Raw genomic sequence first — 19,626 nt, forward strand, 5'->3', positions numbered from 1 at the left:
GGAGTTCCCAGTTATTTGGAAGTGACACAGACAGACCACATGAATGAGCTGTGTGTGCTGAACTCTAAGCACAAATGACAAAGGAGGAAGTGGAAGTGTCTCAGAGAAAAGCGGAGATGGGAGACCTGGTAACTAGAGTGGGAGTTGGGGAAGGTGGAGCGGAGAGACATGGTTCCTGGTCCAGGCCTTGGAGACCCAGACACATGGTTTCTCCTTGGGTTCCGTTAATTATCACCGTAACTATTCCAAGAGTCCTCCTTAAGCAAAAACCTTAAGCTGCTTTGAATGGGCTCCTGTTCCTTTCAAATAAATGATTCCTGACCAGGAATATCCCCAGAGCCTGGCACTGTTCCTCGGCCTGGGCATGGAATAGCCTTCATTTCTTGAATGGGTGACCGAATGCATTTGTCAGCATGGCATGGGAGCCCGGCTTATTCATTAATTGATTAACAGCAAAAGCCGTAAAGCAGGTGGCACTGAATCTGCTTCTCAGGCCTGGGCAGTGAGCTGGCTGGAAGGGTGTGGGCACTGGCTTTTCATGAACGAGGCTTATATCTCTTCAGGGAGAGGAGGCCCACTCACCTCATAAAGGCACTGAACAGTCCTGCAATGTAGGACCTTCTTCCAGAACTTATCCCACCACGGAACACTTTTGTTTTCATTTTTGGGAAGATCTACCAACATTCCAGAAAACCAGTGTTCCGGGGACTTTGGGACCCTGGAGTTGTGGCACATACCAGGCTTTGGAGTCGCCTGGGTTTAAATTTATTATTTATTATTTAGCTTCGGTGTCTCCAGCGTGTCTCTTCACTTCTGTGGACTTGTTTTCTCTTTCACACAAAGGGGAGGCTCTTACCCATCTCACAGGGTTCTGTAAAACAGATGATGTTGTCAAAGCTCCTGGTTCATAAAAGGGCTCATGATGGTTTTTAAAGTAACTGAATCATTTGCAAAGTCCAAGAGATGGGTCTAATCAACCTATCCGTGGGCAATTACTAGGAAAACCACATACATGTGCATTCACATGCCCGTGTACAAACAGCGTTCCCCCGAACATTCATGTTCGTCGGAATCTGTCAAGAAGACCTTATGTGAAAATATGTGGAATCTAAAAAAAATGGTATAAATGAACCTATTTACAAAACAGAAACAGAGTCACAGATGTAGGAAACAAACTTACGGTTACAAGGGGGGACAGGTTGGGGGGGGATAAATTGGGAGACTGGGATTGACATATACACACTACTATGTATAAGACAGATAACCAACAAGGACCTACTGTATAGCACAGGGAACTCTACCCAATACTCTGTAATGACCTATAAGGAAAAAGAATCTAAAAAAGAGTGGATATATGTATATGTGTAACTGACTCACTTTGCTGTACACCTGAAACTAACACAACATTGTAAATGAATTCTACTCGAACACAAATTTAAGAAAAAGACCTTCTTTGAAAATAGGGTCTTTACAGATGTAATCAAGGTAAGATGAAGTCATACCAGATTCATAAGAAGAGGCCTTAATATATAAAAAGAGGGAAATGTGGACACAGGCACACAGGGGAGAAAGCCATGTGAAGAGGGAGGCAGAGACTGGAGAGATGTGTCTACAAGGCAAGGAACACCGAGGACTGCTGGCAGCCATCAGGAGCTACAAGAGGCAAGGAAAGGTTCTTCCCTCCAGACTTCAGAGGGACCATGGCCCTGTAGGCATCTTGGTTTCAGACTTCTAGCCTCTGGAGCTGTGAGAGAATAAATTCCTGTTGTTTTAAACTAACCCCCCTCAAAAAAACAAAACCAAACCAATCCATATGCACGTGCACACACCCAGGAGGCATGGGAGAGGCTTAGGAACTGGAGTCAAAGCTGTGCCAAGATCAAAGGATGACGGCAAATCAGCAATTCGCGGCATTCCTTCCATCACCTTCGGCTCCCATTTCTTTCCCATTTCTGATATTCAGTTGGTCACCAGGGTCTCTGCTCTGGATATCTCTGGAACTCTGCCTTCTGCCAAACTCACTGCTTGCTTCCAGGCTCCCTCATCTCCCACCCGGGCCACTGTCCCCTGTGGTCTCCCTGCCCCTGGTCTTGCCCCCTTCTGATTCATCCTGTTTGACCAGAATCCAGACCCACTGTCCTGTCTGGGCCCCTGCTTGCTGTCTCCTCCAAGAGGGAGGTGGGCTGGGGTCAGCTGCAGGATGGATGCCATCACTCTCAGTCAACCCCACCCCTTCCACTTAGTAGGTCCACTCTGGCGGCCTGGTCAGGCAGGGTCAGCTTCTCCCCCACTGGGTCCTGGCTCCTTCCTCCTGGTCCATCTTTGGGACCACAGTCCCAGCTGGTCCTGGCCTGGCAGTCCTCTCTGCTCGACGCTCCCGAAGTCCCAGTGCAGAGGGGACGGTGCCAGAGGGAACCTGAAGGGGTCTCAGCGGTGTGTGTGTGTGTGTGTGTGTGTGTGTGTGTGTGTGTGTGTGTGTGTGTGTGTGTGTGTGTGTGTGTGTATGCTCTGGCTGGAGTCCATCTCTCCCTCTATAAGGGGCTATCCATCCAGGCTCCCCGTCACCTGAGGTCCCTGTCCACCTCTCACCGCTGAGATCCCAGGGGAAGCCTGTCTGCTCTCTGGCTCTCGCAGGAGAGATCCCGCTCTTACCTGGGCCAGGCCACCCTGGGAGTGTGTTCTGCCCTCTCTCAGGGCTTCTGCAGCACCGTGCACGGTTCTCAGCGTTGCTCCCTCCCCGCTCTGGCTGCACCAGCCTCATGCTGGCCACACAGCGGGGCTTCACTGGGCACAGTATGTCCCAAATGGCCCTGCTCAACAGAAGTGTTGGCTTCGAGCAGCCCCACTGGTGCTCCCACACCAATCCAGAAAAGACCCACCTATCCTGCCCTATGGCTGTGGCCCCACCTATCCTGTCCTATGGCTGTGGCTCAGCTGGTATGGCTCCGCACAGGGTCTGGACACCCCACTTCATGACATTCTTGCCCCCTGCTCTGAGTGGCCTCGCTTCACCGACCTCTGCCTCTGGGTTCTCAAGTCTTGGCCTTCCCAGGGCCTGGTTACTGCACCGTGACCTCTGCTCTGACCCGGGGATGAGCGCCTGTCTCAGACCCCCATCTCCTATGGGCTCCTGAGAGTCCCAGGGCTGAGAGCTGCTGCCGGGGACCGACCTCCTAGACACCTTATCACTCGCTTGCTTCTACTCCCTGCCTGCCCCCTGGGGACAGGAACAGAGGTGGGAGGAGAGACAGGAATGTCAGAGCTGAAGAGCCCAGTGAAAGTCCCTCCCTCCCAGAGTCAGCCTTGAACTAGGCAGTGCTTGACCAGTGGCCTGGGGGACTGTGTCATCCTCCAAGCTTCTGCTGCTGAATGGTCTGTGTTTCCATGTACATTACTCCAGACCCCATGAGCCACAGCCACAGATGTCATGCTTGGCTGGTCCTGCACGAACACCTTTCAATCTGTCATCACAAGTCAACAAGCCTGCCCTTCCCCCTCCCACCAACAGCCTCTCTAGACGTTTGCTGAAAGAAGGAATGAATTCCAGTCTGGACATGTCTGCCTTTCACCTTCTGTTAGAAATGACCTATGCACAAAGGTGTTTATTAATTGCAGCTCTGTTTGTAATTAACAAAAGACTATATATTACCCAAATGTCCCTCGAGAGATTAGCTAAATAAACTACAGCACATCCACACAGTGGAATACTATGCAGCTGTAAAAAAGGACGAGGACGATCCATATACTTATAGAGAACGATCTCCACAACATAGTGAGAAAAACAGGTGTAGAATAGTGTTTGTAGTATGCTACCACTTGTATAATTATACAGATGCGCATATATATGGCCATAGAGCGATACATCTTTGCATATATTTGCATATATAATGCATATATTTGCATATATAATGTCTCTGGAAGAATGCATAAGCAACTGGTAACATCAAAATCCTTTGGAGAGGAGAACTGGATTGCCGGGGTCAGCAGCAGAAACGAGCATTGTCAACGTACACTTCTTTGTAACTTCTGAATGTCGAACCATGGTAATATATTACCAATTCTAAAATTTTATCTACCTACTTATTTATTTTTGGCCATGCCACGTGGCATGTGGGGATCTTAGTTCCCTGACCAGGGATCAAACCTGTGCCCCTGGCATTGACAGCATGGAGTTTTAAACACTGGATCTCCAAGGAAGTCCCAATTCTAAAATTTTAAAATAAAAGGCAGTGGCTGTTTGAGAGGCCCAGCCGGCCATCCACTCCCCAGGTTCTCCAACCTGCACCCTGCACTCCTGGTCACCAGGACACTCCTCTTTCGGACCCCAGCGGTCCAGCGTACTGGAGAGTGATCTCCACCAAACATGCTTAGCCTGCCCTGAGAGCCCACGGGAGCCACTGATGGGGTGGGCCCCTGTTCTTGCAGTGATTCTGCCCTGGAGATCGTCATCACTTCCCCACTGGTCCCCCTTATGAAAGCCCCTGGATATACAAGTGCTCATGCTTGAGGAACTGTACCATGTCTTTCCAGGAGGCAATGGGTGTCCCATAACCAGCTTGTTTCCCTTTTCTGTCCAGGCTACCAGGAAGTTCTCAGATGTAATTACTTACTTGCCTCTCCTCACCTGTGCCCACACCGTACGGGCTCTCCTTTTGGAACACCAGCCCTTCCCCCAGGTCCCCAAAGCCTGTGGATCTGACCAGAGGTGAGGGGAGCCCAGGTGACAACCAGTGTGGCCGGAGGGCAGGTAAGGTCCCTTGCGGGAGAAAGAGGGTAGAAGGGCAGCGGCAGGCTCGGGGCAAGGTGAGTGGGCACGCAGAGAATGCTGCATGATTGCCTAGGTGCTTCCAAACGATTTCACTCATTTCTTGAGTGTGGCTAAGAGTCTAAGAGAATTAAATAAAGTTGGTTATATTTTATTCATATAGTCTGACAGAGGAAAAGTCAACCTAGATCAAGCTTGTCTGAATTTCTAGATGGGTTTCTGGAATACTGGCTAAGCTTGCTAAAAATTCATTCATTCACTCTTCTAAAATGAATTTTATTTTAAGGTCTGAGTTAGATTTTCCAAGTTGAAAAAAAAATCAAAATTCAACTAGGAAGTATCTTCTTGAAAATAATTCTCTGTTTTTTTCAGGGCAAAGAAGTTGCATTAGCCTTGCTGGATTAGTAAGATCTGGTCTTTAAGTATAAATTGCTGAATTTAACAGTCGGCCTGGATGTCCACTGACCTGAACAATCTAGAACAAGGAGGGCTGACATTTATTAGCAGTGACAGCTCGGGGTCTGGCACAACAGACACTCAGGTATCTGTTGGGAGATGAGCTCCCTCTATCTGAGCTTCATCTGCCAAAGGGGGATTCTCTCTCCCCTGTGTAGAACTGCAGGAACAGCAGCGTTACTTTGGTGGTTACCGGAAATGCTAAGCCTGAAAAGGACTTTGTAAGCCGCAAAGGTGCTCTATCTGAGCGGTGGCTGGAGGAGAAGGTATGGTAGGACAGCACCTGGTGCTTTCACGGGATGAGAACTTGACACTCCCTGCCGTTGCCCACCGAGCCCGGGAGGTGGGAAGCCCCAGAGGCTGTGCGGTGCATCCTGGGATGGTTTTTGTAGCACAGCGCAAGCCCAGGTTTCAGTGACACGGTGACGCAGTGACCGGCTGGGATGGGAGTGGAGGGGGGACCTTCAGTGCTCGGCACTCCCCAGATTCAGCCCTCTTTTACTGCTCGGTTCCACAGCCTCCTCTGACCTGACCTCCCGCCTCCAGATGGGTCGTCCTTCTGTCTCTTCTCACCCTGCCGTGATCTCTCCAGCACAGAGATCACAGCAGTTCATCTCTAGCGGAGAGACCTGTGCTGGCTCCCCACTGCGCTCTGTAGCCTGCACACAGGCTTTAGGGGCCAGCTCTGCCTACCCTGCAACCTACATTTCCTGTCCTACTTGTCCCCTTCTTGGCGGAGTCTCCCTGATGCCCCCAGGCTGGAAGGAGATGCCCCTGTAAGCCTGAGCACAGATTCTGCTTTCTGTCATTAAACCCATCAAGACGGCGCCTTTGCCTTTCTCCTCAGCTACTCGAGTGTGTGTGTGTGTGTGTGTGTGTGTGTGTGTGTGTGTGTGTGTGTGTGTGTGTGTGAGTGAGTGATCAGATCTGCATTTTGGAAAGTGGTCTGGCTGCGGAGAGGCATGGGGATGGCGGGACGCAGCGGATGTAGGGAGACGGTTCTCCCAGCATCTCTAGAGCCCTGCTTTCAGGCACGTGGTGGGTCTGCACGTCCCCACCACCGCTGAACTGAAGCCACATGACCTGCCTTGTGGTCATGTGGTCAGCGTGGGTCACTTCTGGGGGGCGCTTTAAGAGCCAGGGAGAGATCTGCCGCATTCTCTGCCCTTGGCTGTGGTGACTGTGGAGGCAAGTGTCAGGATGAATCTCCATCAGGCTGGGTCCCTGAGCGATCACAATGAGCAGTGCCCTCCTGCCAACCGCATGGGACCTAAAGCATGAGCAAGAAATAAGCCTCTGTCATGTTCATGGAGATCTGGGGCCTGGTTGTTACTGCAGCATGACGCCACTCATGCTGACCAGTATACCTGTTAGGAGGCCCCCACCTAAGTCCAGACAAGAGATGATGGCTGTCTGGACTAGAGCCTTGGAGGAAGAGAGGGACAAGAGTGGATGGTCTGAGAGAGATTTAGGAGGTGAAATCCATGGGGCTGGGTGAAGGTGTGGCTGCCAGGGTTGAAGGAAGCTCCTGCAGCCATTTTTTCTCTTTCAGGGGCATGCTTGCTCAGACATTCTCAGAAACCCATAGGTTATTTGAGATAAGATTTACCATCCTACTTTTAGATCCAGGGTCAGGGCTCCGTGTTGACTCACTTCAAACCTGCCAGAGAGCCAGGTGATCTGGGTAATTGCTTCATGCAGAAGCAGCCTTGTCCTAAAGGTGAAAGCTGAAGCCACAATAGCTACCGTGAATTGATCGGACCCACGGTGCTACGCTAGGGCTTTACCAATAGCATCAAGTACCACACTCAGAACGGGGCTGCCGGGGAGGCTGTGTTACGGTTTCCATCTCACAGATGGGGAAACTGACGCTCAGAGAGCAATAAGACCTTCCCTAGGTAGGAGGTGACAGAGCCAGGATCCCAAGCCAGTCTGTGTGGCTCGAAACCCACAACGTTTACCTAAGGCTGCGTCATTGCCAGAGACAGAGAAACCCCTCAGCGAATGAGCCGGGAGTCGAGGCTGCGCCCTCCTCCCCGAGCAGCGGATGATGGGCAGTGGGGGAGTCCGAGGCTCCCAGCTGCTCCCTGCACGACAGCCGCCTTTACGGAGGTGTTTGGGCGTTGGCAGTGTTCTGGGCCCCCCTCAAGTGCACGCGTCACCAACTCTCCTGCATAAACATCGGGGGCTGAGTCCTGTTCTTGGCTCTGTACACATGGGCGCCGGCTCCAGGCTCCCACGGATTCCAGGGAAACGGGACTGTAGGGTGTGGATGCCTGCCTTGGGGTGTTTATCCTTGACTCCTGGGATTCGAGGTGCAAGGTTCCAACCCAAGCAGAAACAAAAGCTGCTTCACAGATGTCACCAGAGAGGCAGTGGCATCATTCCGCTTGCTGCTAATTCTCTCTCTCCCTCATTTTTCATTTATCTCTGCAGAGGATGGTAAACTCACACAGTCCCTCAGCCCAAGTCTTTATGCTGTGCTTGTGCCTGGAGAGCTCAGGTTTTAGAGTCAGGTAGACCTGGGTTCACAGGCCAGCTTTGCCCCATATGCTCTCCGTAACCTTGAACAAGTTGCTTACCATCTCTGAGCCTCAGTTTGGTCATCTCAAAAATGGGTTACCAGGTATAACCTCACAGGGCTGTTGGGACGATTAGGGGAGGTATTGTACGTAAAACATGCACTCTGACCCTTACTTCTAAGGGGAAGGAAGACCCTTCACAAACCACCAGCCAAATACATCAATTAATCCCAACCTGATGAGCGATGTGGATGAAGGAGAGAGGGTTGTCCCTGCCTGTGATGGGGGACCTGGGGCTCCTCTAGCTCCTGCGGTGAGGGGAGGCCCTCAGGAGGTGACTTTTAGGCTAAGAGCTAAAGGGAGGTCTTAGGAGGAGGAGAAGTTGGTCACTGAAGGCTGGGGGGAGTTGGGGATCATTCCAGGCACAGGGAGCAGCTGCTGCAGAAGCCTTGAGGTGGGAAAGAGGAGGCAGGTGTAGGGTGAGGAAGGAGGGGGATGGGAGGATGGGGCAGAGTTAGCAAGGCAGGCAGAGGCCGGAGCCCGCTGGCTCCTCCAGGTCATGTTGGAGAATCTGCATTTTTTCCTAAAGGCAGTGAGAGCCAGTGACACTTTCAGTGGCTTAGCACATGGTCAGGTGTGCCCTTTAGAAGCTCACTCTGGTGGCTTGCTGTGTGGCAGGGGACTGGCGTGGGGCGAGATGGGACCATGTGAGCGAGTTCAGCACATCAACCCTGACGCTGTGAGCTCCTGAACCAAGGCAGGGGCAGGGAGAGAGTCCGGACTCCTTAGGATGGAGAATTCCTCGCACTTGGTGTTTACTGCAGGAGTGAGTCTAGGGAGAGTGCCCTACTCCACCGTGAGCCCTTTGAAGACAAGGATTAAGTTTGATTTTTCTCTGTATCCACAAGACCCAGCATGGGCTTCACACCGAGAGCCAAAATGTTTACGGCAGGCACAAATGGCAGTGAGATTTTAGGGTAGGCTTGTGTGTGTACCGTCTGCTTCTGACCTTCATCCCACTGTCGCCAAGCAGAGGGGCAGGGACCTGGTACTTCCTTGTCCCAATTAAGGTGTCCTTACTGAGCTGCTTCAACCTCATTTCAGTGCTAGAAATATCTGGGGGCTGGGGTGGGGAGATGGGCACCCCACACACTTACCCCTGGGGTCCCACACCTGCCGGGCTGGGCCTGGTCTGGAACCGTGGGGCAGCCCTGCTGGCCCTTCCATAGGTGCAAGGATCGTGGGCTGAGTTGCTGGTACCACGTGTGTGCATGACGTCCCTGTGTCCCTGTGTCTGGGGCGGGGGTTGCTTTTCGAGTACACTTACTCCCCTACATTCACGTTTGTGTTTTTCTGATTGGCCCAGAGGGCTGAACGTGCTACAGCAACAGGCAGGCAGGCTTTGTGGTGAAGACGGCGCAGCTGCACAGAAAGCCAGAGAGCCTTTCAGTGGCTGCCTTGCTGGGTGGCGCTGGTGAGATTGTTTCCTCATCTGTAAACCGGGCACACTCATGGCTTTAGGGCTGTTGTGAACAGGTATCCACCAGGCCAACCAGAAATGTGTCCTGTGAATGAGGACCAGGAGAGGGACTTCCTCTTGTCTCCAGGGAAAGCCACCCACTGGGTGGATAACAGGTGCTAATGGGCACCGCCAGCTTCCGGAACCTCTGCCCACATCAGTGCTGAGGTTCCGGCTGAAGGGATCTGTGTCCCTTCTGTTTTACAGGAATCAGGAAGAGTCTAGGCGGGGTGGGGGGGGGCGGTAAGGGGAGTGCTGGGGTTGGTTTGGTCAAGTCCACCACTGAGAAGCTGGGTCTGGAAGCTCTGTTTCGGGGGGCTGGGAGTGAGGGTGGGAAAAGCCAGTGTGGGGTGACTCCATGCCTGAGCAGGGCAAGAACCCCAAGGGTCAATCTCCGAACCCAAATTCGAAGTCCAGGGCCTCTGGGCCTTCAGTGTGTGGGCTGTAGGGTCAGAGGTGAGGAGGTCAGGGCTGAGCAAGCAGGGCTCAGGCCAGCGTGTGGAGGGGTGCTTGCAACTGTCAGTCAGCACAGGAGCGCGGCTGTGCCCCTCCGATCTCAGGAGGCCTCGGGATTCCAGGCCAGAGCCACCACAGACGCCGTCAGAGCAGTGTAGAAGCAGCCAGAGGATAGCACATCACGTTAGGATGGGCCTGGGCTCCCAGAGCACCCTGAGAGCCCTTCCTATTACAGCATCTTCACAGTGTAAGGTGACCATCCTATCCTACTAGAGCCTCTTCACGGTGTAAGGTACCATCTTTATCTGTGTTCATCTTCCCTGGGGGCCGGGGACTGTGACATCCAGCTTCCTGGGCCTATGACCCCACGCTGGGCCTGGACTGGTACACAGTCAGTCCTCAGGACATGAAATGTGGAATTGACAAGCGACACCAGTAAGTTCAGCTCAATTAGTCTCCTGAGCACATACTGTGTGCTTTGTCCCTGACTCATCCCTGTCATTCGGGTGGTTCCCAGCCAAAACCTGGTTTCTATTTCTTGAGAAACCATCTCTGGCCCCTCCAGATGGAAGCTGCCTGCTCAGGCCTGGATAAAAATGACATCCTGCTAAAGCCAAGTCTTCACTAGATGTTGGCCAGTCCAAACTGATAGCCTCTTTGAGGCCTCCTAACATGGGTTCTCTGCCACATGCCCAGCAGGTTTTGAATCAAGGTTTCCTGTGGTTTACAAGGCAAACCCAGTCACAGAATGGCTTGGAGCTGGGCCTCTCATGAGGGTGCTCTGTGGGTGCTACAGGGGCTCCCCCTCAAGGAGAAACATGGAGCAGCTGCAGAGGCCGTCAATTTTACTCAAAGGTTTAGAAAAGAAAAAGATAGAAGTTTTTATAGACACGTGCAGACCAAAGGAACGGGATCTACTTTTCCATACGAGCCAAACTCTCGGTCTGGAGTCAAATGGAACATCTCTATAAGTGTACGGAACAAAGCACACGTCTTTAACAGAAATTTGCACCTGAGCTGGGCAGCACCAGACCATCCCCTATTATTCCCAACCCTCTGCTGTTCTCTTGTGCCAGGAGGGCTACTCTTGGGACCACATTTGAGGATCTCTGACTGTTGGTGTTCTGGGGAAACGGCTCAGACCACACGTGCACATGGTCAAGTGGTTTTGCACTCCTGTCCCTCCCATAATCCACTGCTAGCAAGATTCAACACCCAAGCCAAGAGGTGAATGATCTGGAATCAACGCTAAGATCTCATTTTCAGGAGTTCTTAGACATTGGGTGAATTCTAGGTCTGACTCTGCCACTGAATCAGAAACAGGTAGGTAGTTTCTTCCCAACCTGCTCTTCAGTTTCCCTATCTGTAAAATGGGAGTGGGCTGTACAATCTCTCTGAGGTTCCTTTCAGCTTCAACATTTTATGTCAGACCTCTATTCCTTGTCCAGGTGGGTATAATTCAGATTCAATTAACATTTATCATGTCAAACTAAAATGGACTGTGAGCACACTTCCATACATATTATTTGTGTTCTCAAAACCCCAGAAATATAGGTGTTATTACCTCCATTTCGCTTACAAAACAGCGGCTCAGAGAAGTTTAGTGTGTTAACTGAGGTCACACAGACAGGAAGTTGCAGAGCTGTGATTCAGTCTCAGGCCTGTTTCTGGCTTTGCATCCAAGGGGCTGAGAGCACACACTGTGTGCCCAACAGCTCAGCTTCCTTCAGCCCTCTCTCCCCGCCTGCCCGGGAGCTCAGCTCTGTGCTCTGGGGTAGGGGGCCGAGGATGGGCGCCAGTTGGGGCTATAGGCCACTGGTAGTACAGGTGGACTTTGGCCAACAGGTGTTGATAATGTTCTGGAAGGCTGGCAAAGGGCAGGTTATCAAGGGCTGAGAGGGCATCTCTGGCCTAGCCTGGGTCTGGGTCTCCCAGGTGTCTTCCAGGCCCCATTTGTGCCTTTAACTTAAGAAGCTGCCTACTCTTTGCTTTGCTTTGCCATCTGGGAGCCCCTACCTGCCACATGGCTTGCCATCCCCAGAGACCCACCCTCACATATTCCTGTCCACCTTTCTCAGCCTTCGAAATCATCTCACAGTACCTCTGGGCTGAGGGCAGGGAAGGAAGAGATGTGCTGCGGGGATTGAGCTCAGATCTGTCTCGACCATTAGGAGGGCGACTTCAAGGATGCTTTTATTTCAGCCAATTCAATCACCACCAGTCTGCCTGCAGTAATGGCTTTTGAGCCCCCGGTTATCTTCTCAGAACCTTAAGGTGGCCTCAACTCCTGGCATGACACTGGGCAAGTAAATTTCTCTCTTTTGGCCTCAGTGACCTCATGTAGGCAATAACCAGCTGGTTGGGTCCCCATGGATCGCAGGTCCTCCCAGCGGTGACATGTTAGCATCCACTATCTTTGACTTTACCTTCCCAGAGGAGGGGGACAGACTAGATGCCTTTGGAGAGCGCATCAAGCTTAAAAATTGCACTCCCGCTGTCTGGTGCTCTCGCTCGGCACCCGCAGGTGCTAATCCGTCCCTCCACACCAAAGGCACACCCGCGCCCCGCCCAGGCCCCCCGGTAGATCCGAGCCTGGCCTTTTAGCCTCGCAACTCCGGAAACGCTAGAGCAGCGCTAGAGCCGCGACTGCGGCGGTGGCGGAGGCGCAGGGGGCGGAGGAGGAGAGATGCGCCCACTTGTCCCGCGGCCTCCGCAGCGGCCCTGGCGCCAGCCCCGGCGCATCAGAAAGGTCCCTGGAACCCTTCGGTTTGTCGCTTGCGCCCGGGGCCGGCTGGGAGTGCGCCACCGGTCGATGGCACCTAACCGACCCCTGCGGCCTCGCAGCCTCCCAACTTGGCAGAGAGCGCGCAGGCTCCTCTTCGCTCCCAGCCGCGGTGAGGTAGGGGCCGCGGCGCTCGCACGCCTCCGTCTCGCCCTTCCCGTGCCTAAGCGCGGGGAATTACACCTGCCCGGTCCGGGGCTCTCCCGGGTGGGAGTGGAGGTGGGAGCACCATTTCTGGCTGGATGTGGGTCTACATTCATTGCTTACGTCTCCCGCGGGAGCCCATCTCTCTCCGCGCCTCATCCCCCTCCGCGTCTCCGCGTCTCGGCCGCTCTGCGCCCGCCTCCCACCGAGCTCGCCGGGTGAAGGGCAGCCGCAGCCCACACTCGCTCCCTGTCCGCAGTCCCTGCCCCCTCTGGCCACCGCGGGGTCACTGCCCGCTTAGGCCAACCCTCCCTTCTCGCCGAGGGCGCCGAGTAGAAGGACTAAAGTTCGGGCGCCTTCGGCCGGCGGAAGGGCCTGCGCCCCGAGGGCCGCGGCCCGGGCGCTGGGAGGTCAGACGCGGCGCTGGCCTCACCTGTTTCTCCAGAGGCTCCTTGGCCGAGAGCGTAGGCTTGGGGGAGGGCGCGCGGTCGCAGACGCAGCCCTCCAGCAGGTAGAGCCCCGAGGGCCGCGAGCTCGAGTCGCTCTCGAAGTAGAAGAGCAGGTTCTGCAGCAGCGCGAACCACTTGGTTTGCCATTTTGTGTTGTCCGAACTCCGCTTGCTCAGGTAGCCCTTGCGCGTGCCGTCCTTGCGCGCCAGCAGTCCCAGGGACGCGACGTGGCCATCGTTCAGCCGGATCCCCTTCTGCATGGTGCTCGGAGGCCAGCTAGACTCCACGCGCTTACATTTTCTCCGCGCGGCACCCGGCAGCCCCTGTCCGTGCGGCGCGCTGCCTCTCTCAGGCGCTCGCTCGCTCCTTCTCGCTCTCCCCTCCCCCCAAATTTCTACAGTCCGGGATCTGGCGCCGAGCCGCGGCTGCTGGAATCCAGATGTACCATTCCCCTCCAGAACCTCTTCCCCGCTTCGCAGAGCCCCCGGGCCCTGGAGATGCTTCCCGACCCTCCCCTGGCGCCGGGCAAACTGAGGGACTGGCGAGCTGCGCGCTGGCGAGGGGCAGGCGGAGTCATGTGACGCCGATCCCTCGAAGAGCCCGCTTTAGCAGCGCGGACAGGGACACACGCACGCAGCCCGCCGAGGCGCAGAGCCGCGCGCAGGCTGCACCTTGGCGCCTCCTCCCCCTCCCCGGACACACAGACGCACACGCATAAACAAATCCTGTCCTCCCTCCCCTGATATCCTCTTCTCCCCTTCGGGTGTTAAAAAGCAAATCGGATCAATTTTCGTTTAACCCAGTGGAACACCAGAGGCTCGCCATCCCGGGACTTTGCGTCTTTGCGCCCCGCCGCGGCGCACTGTAGACCTGGGGTTAAGTCCCATTTGTCATTTTCTCCTCCAAAGGCTTCCTCCTGGTACTTTATTTTTCTAATCCGTGGTAGATGGAGGAAGGTGGATGGCGAAACAGAGCTGAAAGAGCTTTCAATTCTAATATTTGCGTAATCGGCCAGGTCACATTCATTTCAGCATCCAGCCCCACTTCTGGTGGCTTCCCCAGCGACCTAAGGACAATACAGACGGAGATGTGGAGGGGGAGGTGAGCGTTTATTTTATTTTATTTTGAGTGTTGCCATAATTACGGGCGCCACCCCCTGCGCCCTGAGGTCTGGCCGGCGAGCCGCTGCTGGGAGTTTTCTGCAAATACCCTCCAAAGCCTGAAGGCGGGCTTCAAACGCAGGCGCCAGGGACCATGGGAGCCTTCAAATAGCTGCGCTGGCGCAATGATACCTTAATGATAGATTTTCCGTTCTTATTTTTAGCTCCCATTCGCCTACACAGTTACACGGCATTTATCCGAGAACGTCACAGCGCCCGCCTGCTGCACCGGGAGGGCGCGCGGGCCGCCGGGCAGCCGGGGCGCTGGAGCGGGGAGCGCGCACCGCCGTCTGCCGCAGAGGGCAGCGGCCTCGCCCGGGCCGGGAGCGGCGCCCAGCCCGGCCTGGCCTGTTTGCAGCGAGGATAGGCGGCCGCGTAGCCCTCAAGAGGAAGGAAGAAAGGACACCATTTTTCAGAACCTGCGGGGCCCCCTCCTCCCCCACGGGCAACATGCACACACCCTGGTCTGGAGCGAGGGAAGGGCCTGGGAATCAGGTAGCCCTGGGAAGGCCCAGGGAAGTCCACGGAGAGACACCCGGCTGTGGCTGAACTGGAGCTGCCCCGGTCCTGGGCACGACGGTGCAAGCCTGCCTTTTTTAGGTGGGGACAGTACCGAGGGAGAGATTGACAGTGTTAACCTTACTCTTCCCTCTCGGTTCCCACGCTCCGGGCTTGGGAACTGTCTAAGGACGCGGTGAGGCTGATTTTTCTTCGCGAATAATGAAAGCAAAGAAGGGAGATGGCTAAGCTTCTTTATTTAGTCTCGATTTTCCCAAGAAGGTCCCTATACTGTGACCACCTTTACTTCTCTTTTGCCCTCTTTATGGAAGCAGAGTTTCCAGAAGTGAGGTTCCTAATCCAGGCTCTCTTCGTGTAAACTTTTCTATTAGGAAGCCTGATACAGAGGCCAAGGAAGCGTCAGGGAAGGGACACTGTTCTAAATGCTTCAGATCCGCTAAGTTGTTTAATCCTCACACAATTCTATGGAGTAGTGTCCACCCCTCCCCCCCGACCCCTCATCAGCTCCATTGTACAGAAACGGGAAACGGAGGTGTGGAGGGGTTGAGTGACTCGTGCAGAGTCACTCAGCTGGAAAGTGGCAGGGGCGGGATTTGAACTTGGTAGCCTGTCCCCACTGGAATTCATTCATTACTTCACTCATTCAGTTACATACACCTCATCCCACCAGTGTTCACTGAGCCCCTAGTCTGTGCCAGGGCTTAGGCTGGGCCACTGGGGACATGGTGATAAACAAAACACAGTCCCTGCTTTCTGGAGCTTAGACCAGCCCAAGGGTTCCTTCTGTATAGGGCCCTTGGCAGGAGGGAAACCATTTTCCTCTGGGTTTGGGGAAGAGGTGTAAATCAGGAAAAGAACTGAATCCACTTCCGTGGGCCTCAACCTTGGTGCACTTAGAGCCCCTGGAAAGGTTTGTTAAATATCTTTGTTCAGGCTGCACCCCAGATGGGTAAGTCAGAACCTCTGAGGGTGGGACATGGGCATCAGTACTTAGAAGGCTCCCCAGGTGATTCGAACGCACAGCCAAGGCTGAGAACCACGGATCTGAAGCTTGGATGAAGAAAATCCCCTCTCAACCCCTCCTCCCTCCCCACGGCTGGCACTGAGTCGGCCAAATGGCCCCCTCTTGCTGGTTTTGGAGTTCCTGGTGGGAACTCCAGGAATTCCTGGTGGGTCGGACCATGCTGGGTGGTTGGGCTTGGCTCAAAGTATCCAGGTCAGAGAGAGGAGGGGACAGCAGCCCTGGCACTTTGATTATGTCCATCTGAGCTCCATTCATATTGCTTTCTCTCCAATCTCTGTCAGCAGAAGCCTGTGAATGGGCCCTCTGGTCATTGCCCTGGTCTCCAGCCAGAGGGCCCTTGGAAGGCCCTCAGGGGAGTTGGTTAAGGAGACATCATTTACCAGGCTGGCTCCAGCTTGTGTTGGAGTGGGGGTGCCAGGAAGCAGGTAGGCATGTCTTGCCATAGCAGGCAGAGGTGGGCACGTCTAGCTATCATGTGTGTTGTCTACCAGGCCAGAGACCAACTCTTCCCCGAAGGTGGAGAAGAGGTCCATGTGAGCATCACAAAGTGCATCTGGGCTTTGCCTTGTTCACTGCATCCTCCCAATAAGGCTTTTGGACAAGGGTTAATAACCCCATTTCACAGATGGAGAAACTGAGGCTGGAGAGTGGAAGCCATCTGGTCCTGGACAACACATGGAAAGATGCTTAACATCACTAATTATTAAAGAAATGCAAATCAAAACTACAATGAGGTATCACCTCATACCGGTCAGAATGGCCATCATCAAAAAACTCTACAAACAATAAATGCTAGAGAGGGTGTGGAGAAAAGGGAACCCTCCTGCACTGTTGGTGGGAACGTAAATTGATATAGCCAATATGGAGAATAGTATGGAGGTTCCTTAGAAAACTAAAAATAGAACTACCATATGATCCAGCAATCCCATTGCTGGGCATATACCCAGAGAAAACCATAATTCAAAAAGACACATGTGGGGCTTCCCTGGTGGCGCAGTGGTTAAGAATCCGCCAGCCAATGTAGGGGACACGGGTTCAAGCTCTGGTCCGGGAAGATCCCACATGCTGCGGAGCAACTAAGCCCATGTGCCACAGATACTGAGCCCGTGAGCCACAACTACTGAAGCCCGTGTGCCTAGAGCCTGTGCTCCACAACAAGAGAAGCCACTACAATGAGAAGCCCGTGCACAGCAATGAAGAGTAGCCCCCACTCGCTGCAACCAGAAAAAAGCCCGCACGCAGCAATGAAGACCCAATGCAGCCAAAAATAAAAATAAAATAAAATAAAATAAAATTTTAAAAAAAGACACATGCACCCCAATGTTCATTGCAGCACTATTTACAATAGCCAGGACATGGAAGCAACCTAAATGTCCATCAACAGAGGAATGGATAAAGATGTGGTACCTATATACAATGGAATATTACCCAGCCGTAGAAAGGAACGAAATTGGGTCATTTGTAGAGACGTGGATGGACCTAGAGTCTGTCATACAGAGTGAAGTAAGTCAGAAAGAGAAAAACAAATACCTTATATTAACGTATGTGTGTGGAATCTAGAAAAATGGTACAGATGAACCTATTTGCAAAACAGATGTAGAGACACAGACGTAGAGAACAAACCTATGGTTACCAAGGGGGGAGGGGGGAGTGGGAGGAACTGAGAGATTGGGATTGACATATATACACTATTGATACTATGTGTAAAATAGATAACTAATGAGAACCTACTGTATAGTACAGCGAACTCTACTCAGTGCTCTGTGGCGACTTAAATGGGAAGGAAATCTAAAAAAGAGGGGATATATGTACACGTATAGCTGATTCACTTTGCTGTACAGCAGAAACTAACACAACATTGTAAAGAAACTATACACCAACAAAAATTAATTTAAAAATGAAAAAAACTGATCATCATAGGCCAAGTGCTACCTGTTACTGATAGGGTTAGCTTGTTTTTCCCCTGAATCATAGCTTTGTACAAATCTATAAATGTGGATGTAATATCATTTCCTGGATATTTCTCGAGACTTGTCTTATGGCCCAGTATGTAGTAAATATTTGTAAATGCTTAAAAAAAAAGAGTGGAAGCAACGTTCGCAGAGTCTTACAGGGAGGAGCTGTGATGGGGTGTCCTGACTGCTCGACCAGAGGACTTTCCTCTCTGGGTCTCCCAACTTCCAGCTCTCTGGGCTGAGGTCTCTGCAGATAAGGAAACAAGAAGGAGGATTAAGGAGTATTTTGGTGGGTTTGATATCTGCATTTAGAAATGGCCAGCTAATGACAAGGACATCACTTAGTCCAAATTCCTATTAAGTCTTTTTTCTTTTTTTAACTTTTTTTGGAGTATAGTTGCTTTACAGTGTTGTGTTAGTTTCTGCCGCACTGCAAATTGAATCAGCTATGGATGAATTGGGAGATTGGGATCGACATATATACACTACTATGTATAAAATAGATAACTAATGAGAACCTACTGTATAACCCAGGGAACTCTACTCAGTGCTCTGTGGTGACTTAAATGGTTAGGAAATCCTAAGAAGTCTTCATGGGGGGATTTCCGCCAGCCTTCAGACTAGAGGTCAGCTTGGGCATTTGTTGACATGGGTGTTGTGTGGGTCTGACCTGCCTTTAGGCCCTGGGAAGAGAGGATCTCCGGGCGGTGTGTGCGTGTGTGCCTGTTGTGTGTGTGGAAATATCTGAGTGGTGTGATGTGCACGTGAGAGGTGTATGTATGGTGTGTGTGTAACATTTAGAGGACCTTTGATTTTTTGACAACATACTCTGAAAGAAAAATGTAGCTTTCGCATCACTTAAAACAATGAAGCATTAAGTTTGTGGAGTCAGAGGACTTTTGGAAATGGAAGCTTTGTCGGTAGGGGCTCACTACTCCAACTTTGGGCTTAATTGGTTAGCTTTGCCCCAGGATCCACATGCAGATGTCAGAGGTTTATACCTTTACCTTCTGGCCAGTGAAAATAGCCATATTATACCGTCGGATTATAAGTGTAATGCAGGCTTTTTGTAAAGTATTAAGGCATTATAGAAAATAAAGAGAGAACTCCTCCATTGATTTTTCTTTTTTGCTATTTAATGTCCTTGACTTTTCTCTTTGCTAATATATTTACCACAATAGGCTTCTATAACACACGCTATTTTATAATCTCAATCTCTCTCTTACTCTCTATTTACTTAACAGTATGTGAGGACATCTTCTCATATTACTACAAATTGTAATCAACAGAGTCTTTATGATTGGGCATTTAGGTTGTTTTCAAGTCATAGTTTTTGGAATAATGCTGCAATTAATATCTTTGTATATACATTTCCCTCCCTTAGGCTAAATTCCTGAAAGTGACATTTCTAGGTTAAAAGGACATATGTTTGAAACATTAGTACCTATTAGTAGATTTCCAAAGAGAGATTTTATTCTTTACATGGCTGTCCCTAGGGATGAGACTGTCCATTTCTCCATTTCTTTGTCAATCTTGGATATTGATATTATCCATCTCCTAAATATTTGCCTGTTTTGAAAGAACAGAAATGATATTCCTTTCTTGTATTGATTTTCATTTTTTAAATTGCTGTGAGGTTAGACTTTTTTAATGTTTATAATTATTTACATTCCTTTTGGGAATTTCTTCTTAATATATATTTTTTTCAGTTGCGTTTATATTTTTCATGTACATTTATCACAGTGCTTTATGTATGAGGGATATTAACCAGCAGTTTTTATGTGTTGCAAATAATTTTCACAGTCTGTTGCTTGTCTTTAACGCTCTATATCTATATATTGTATATGTCTTTATATGGATTGTAAGAAATTTTAA

The 19,626-nt window shown here is 51.6% G+C and overlaps 1 protein-coding gene across 2 annotated transcripts in view; it reads right to left on the bottom strand.

Annotated features, from left to right (window-relative positions):
* Positions 1 to 13,496, bottom strand: part of RASGRF1 (Ras protein specific guanine nucleotide releasing factor 1) — a 104,506-nt gene extending 91,010 nt beyond the window's left edge. The window contains exon 1 of one of the 2 annotated variants that reach the window (XM_079914530.1): positions 13,078 to 13,496. In XM_079914530.1, coding sequence (XP_079770656.1) covers positions 13,078 to 13,353 — 276 coding nt within the window. In that variant the 5' untranslated portion in view covers positions 13,354 to 13,496. The remainder of the gene's footprint in view (positions 1 to 13,077) is intronic. The other variant, XM_079914529.1, reaches the window with a different exon arrangement.
* Between the last annotated feature and the right edge of the window lie 6,130 nt (positions 13,497 to 19,626).

The sequence above is a fragment of the Stenella coeruleoalba genome, assembly GCF_951394435.1.
Source record: "Stenella coeruleoalba genome assembly, chromosome: 2".
NCBI classification, from domain to species: domain Eukaryota; kingdom Metazoa; phylum Chordata; class Mammalia; order Artiodactyla; family Delphinidae; genus Stenella; species Stenella coeruleoalba.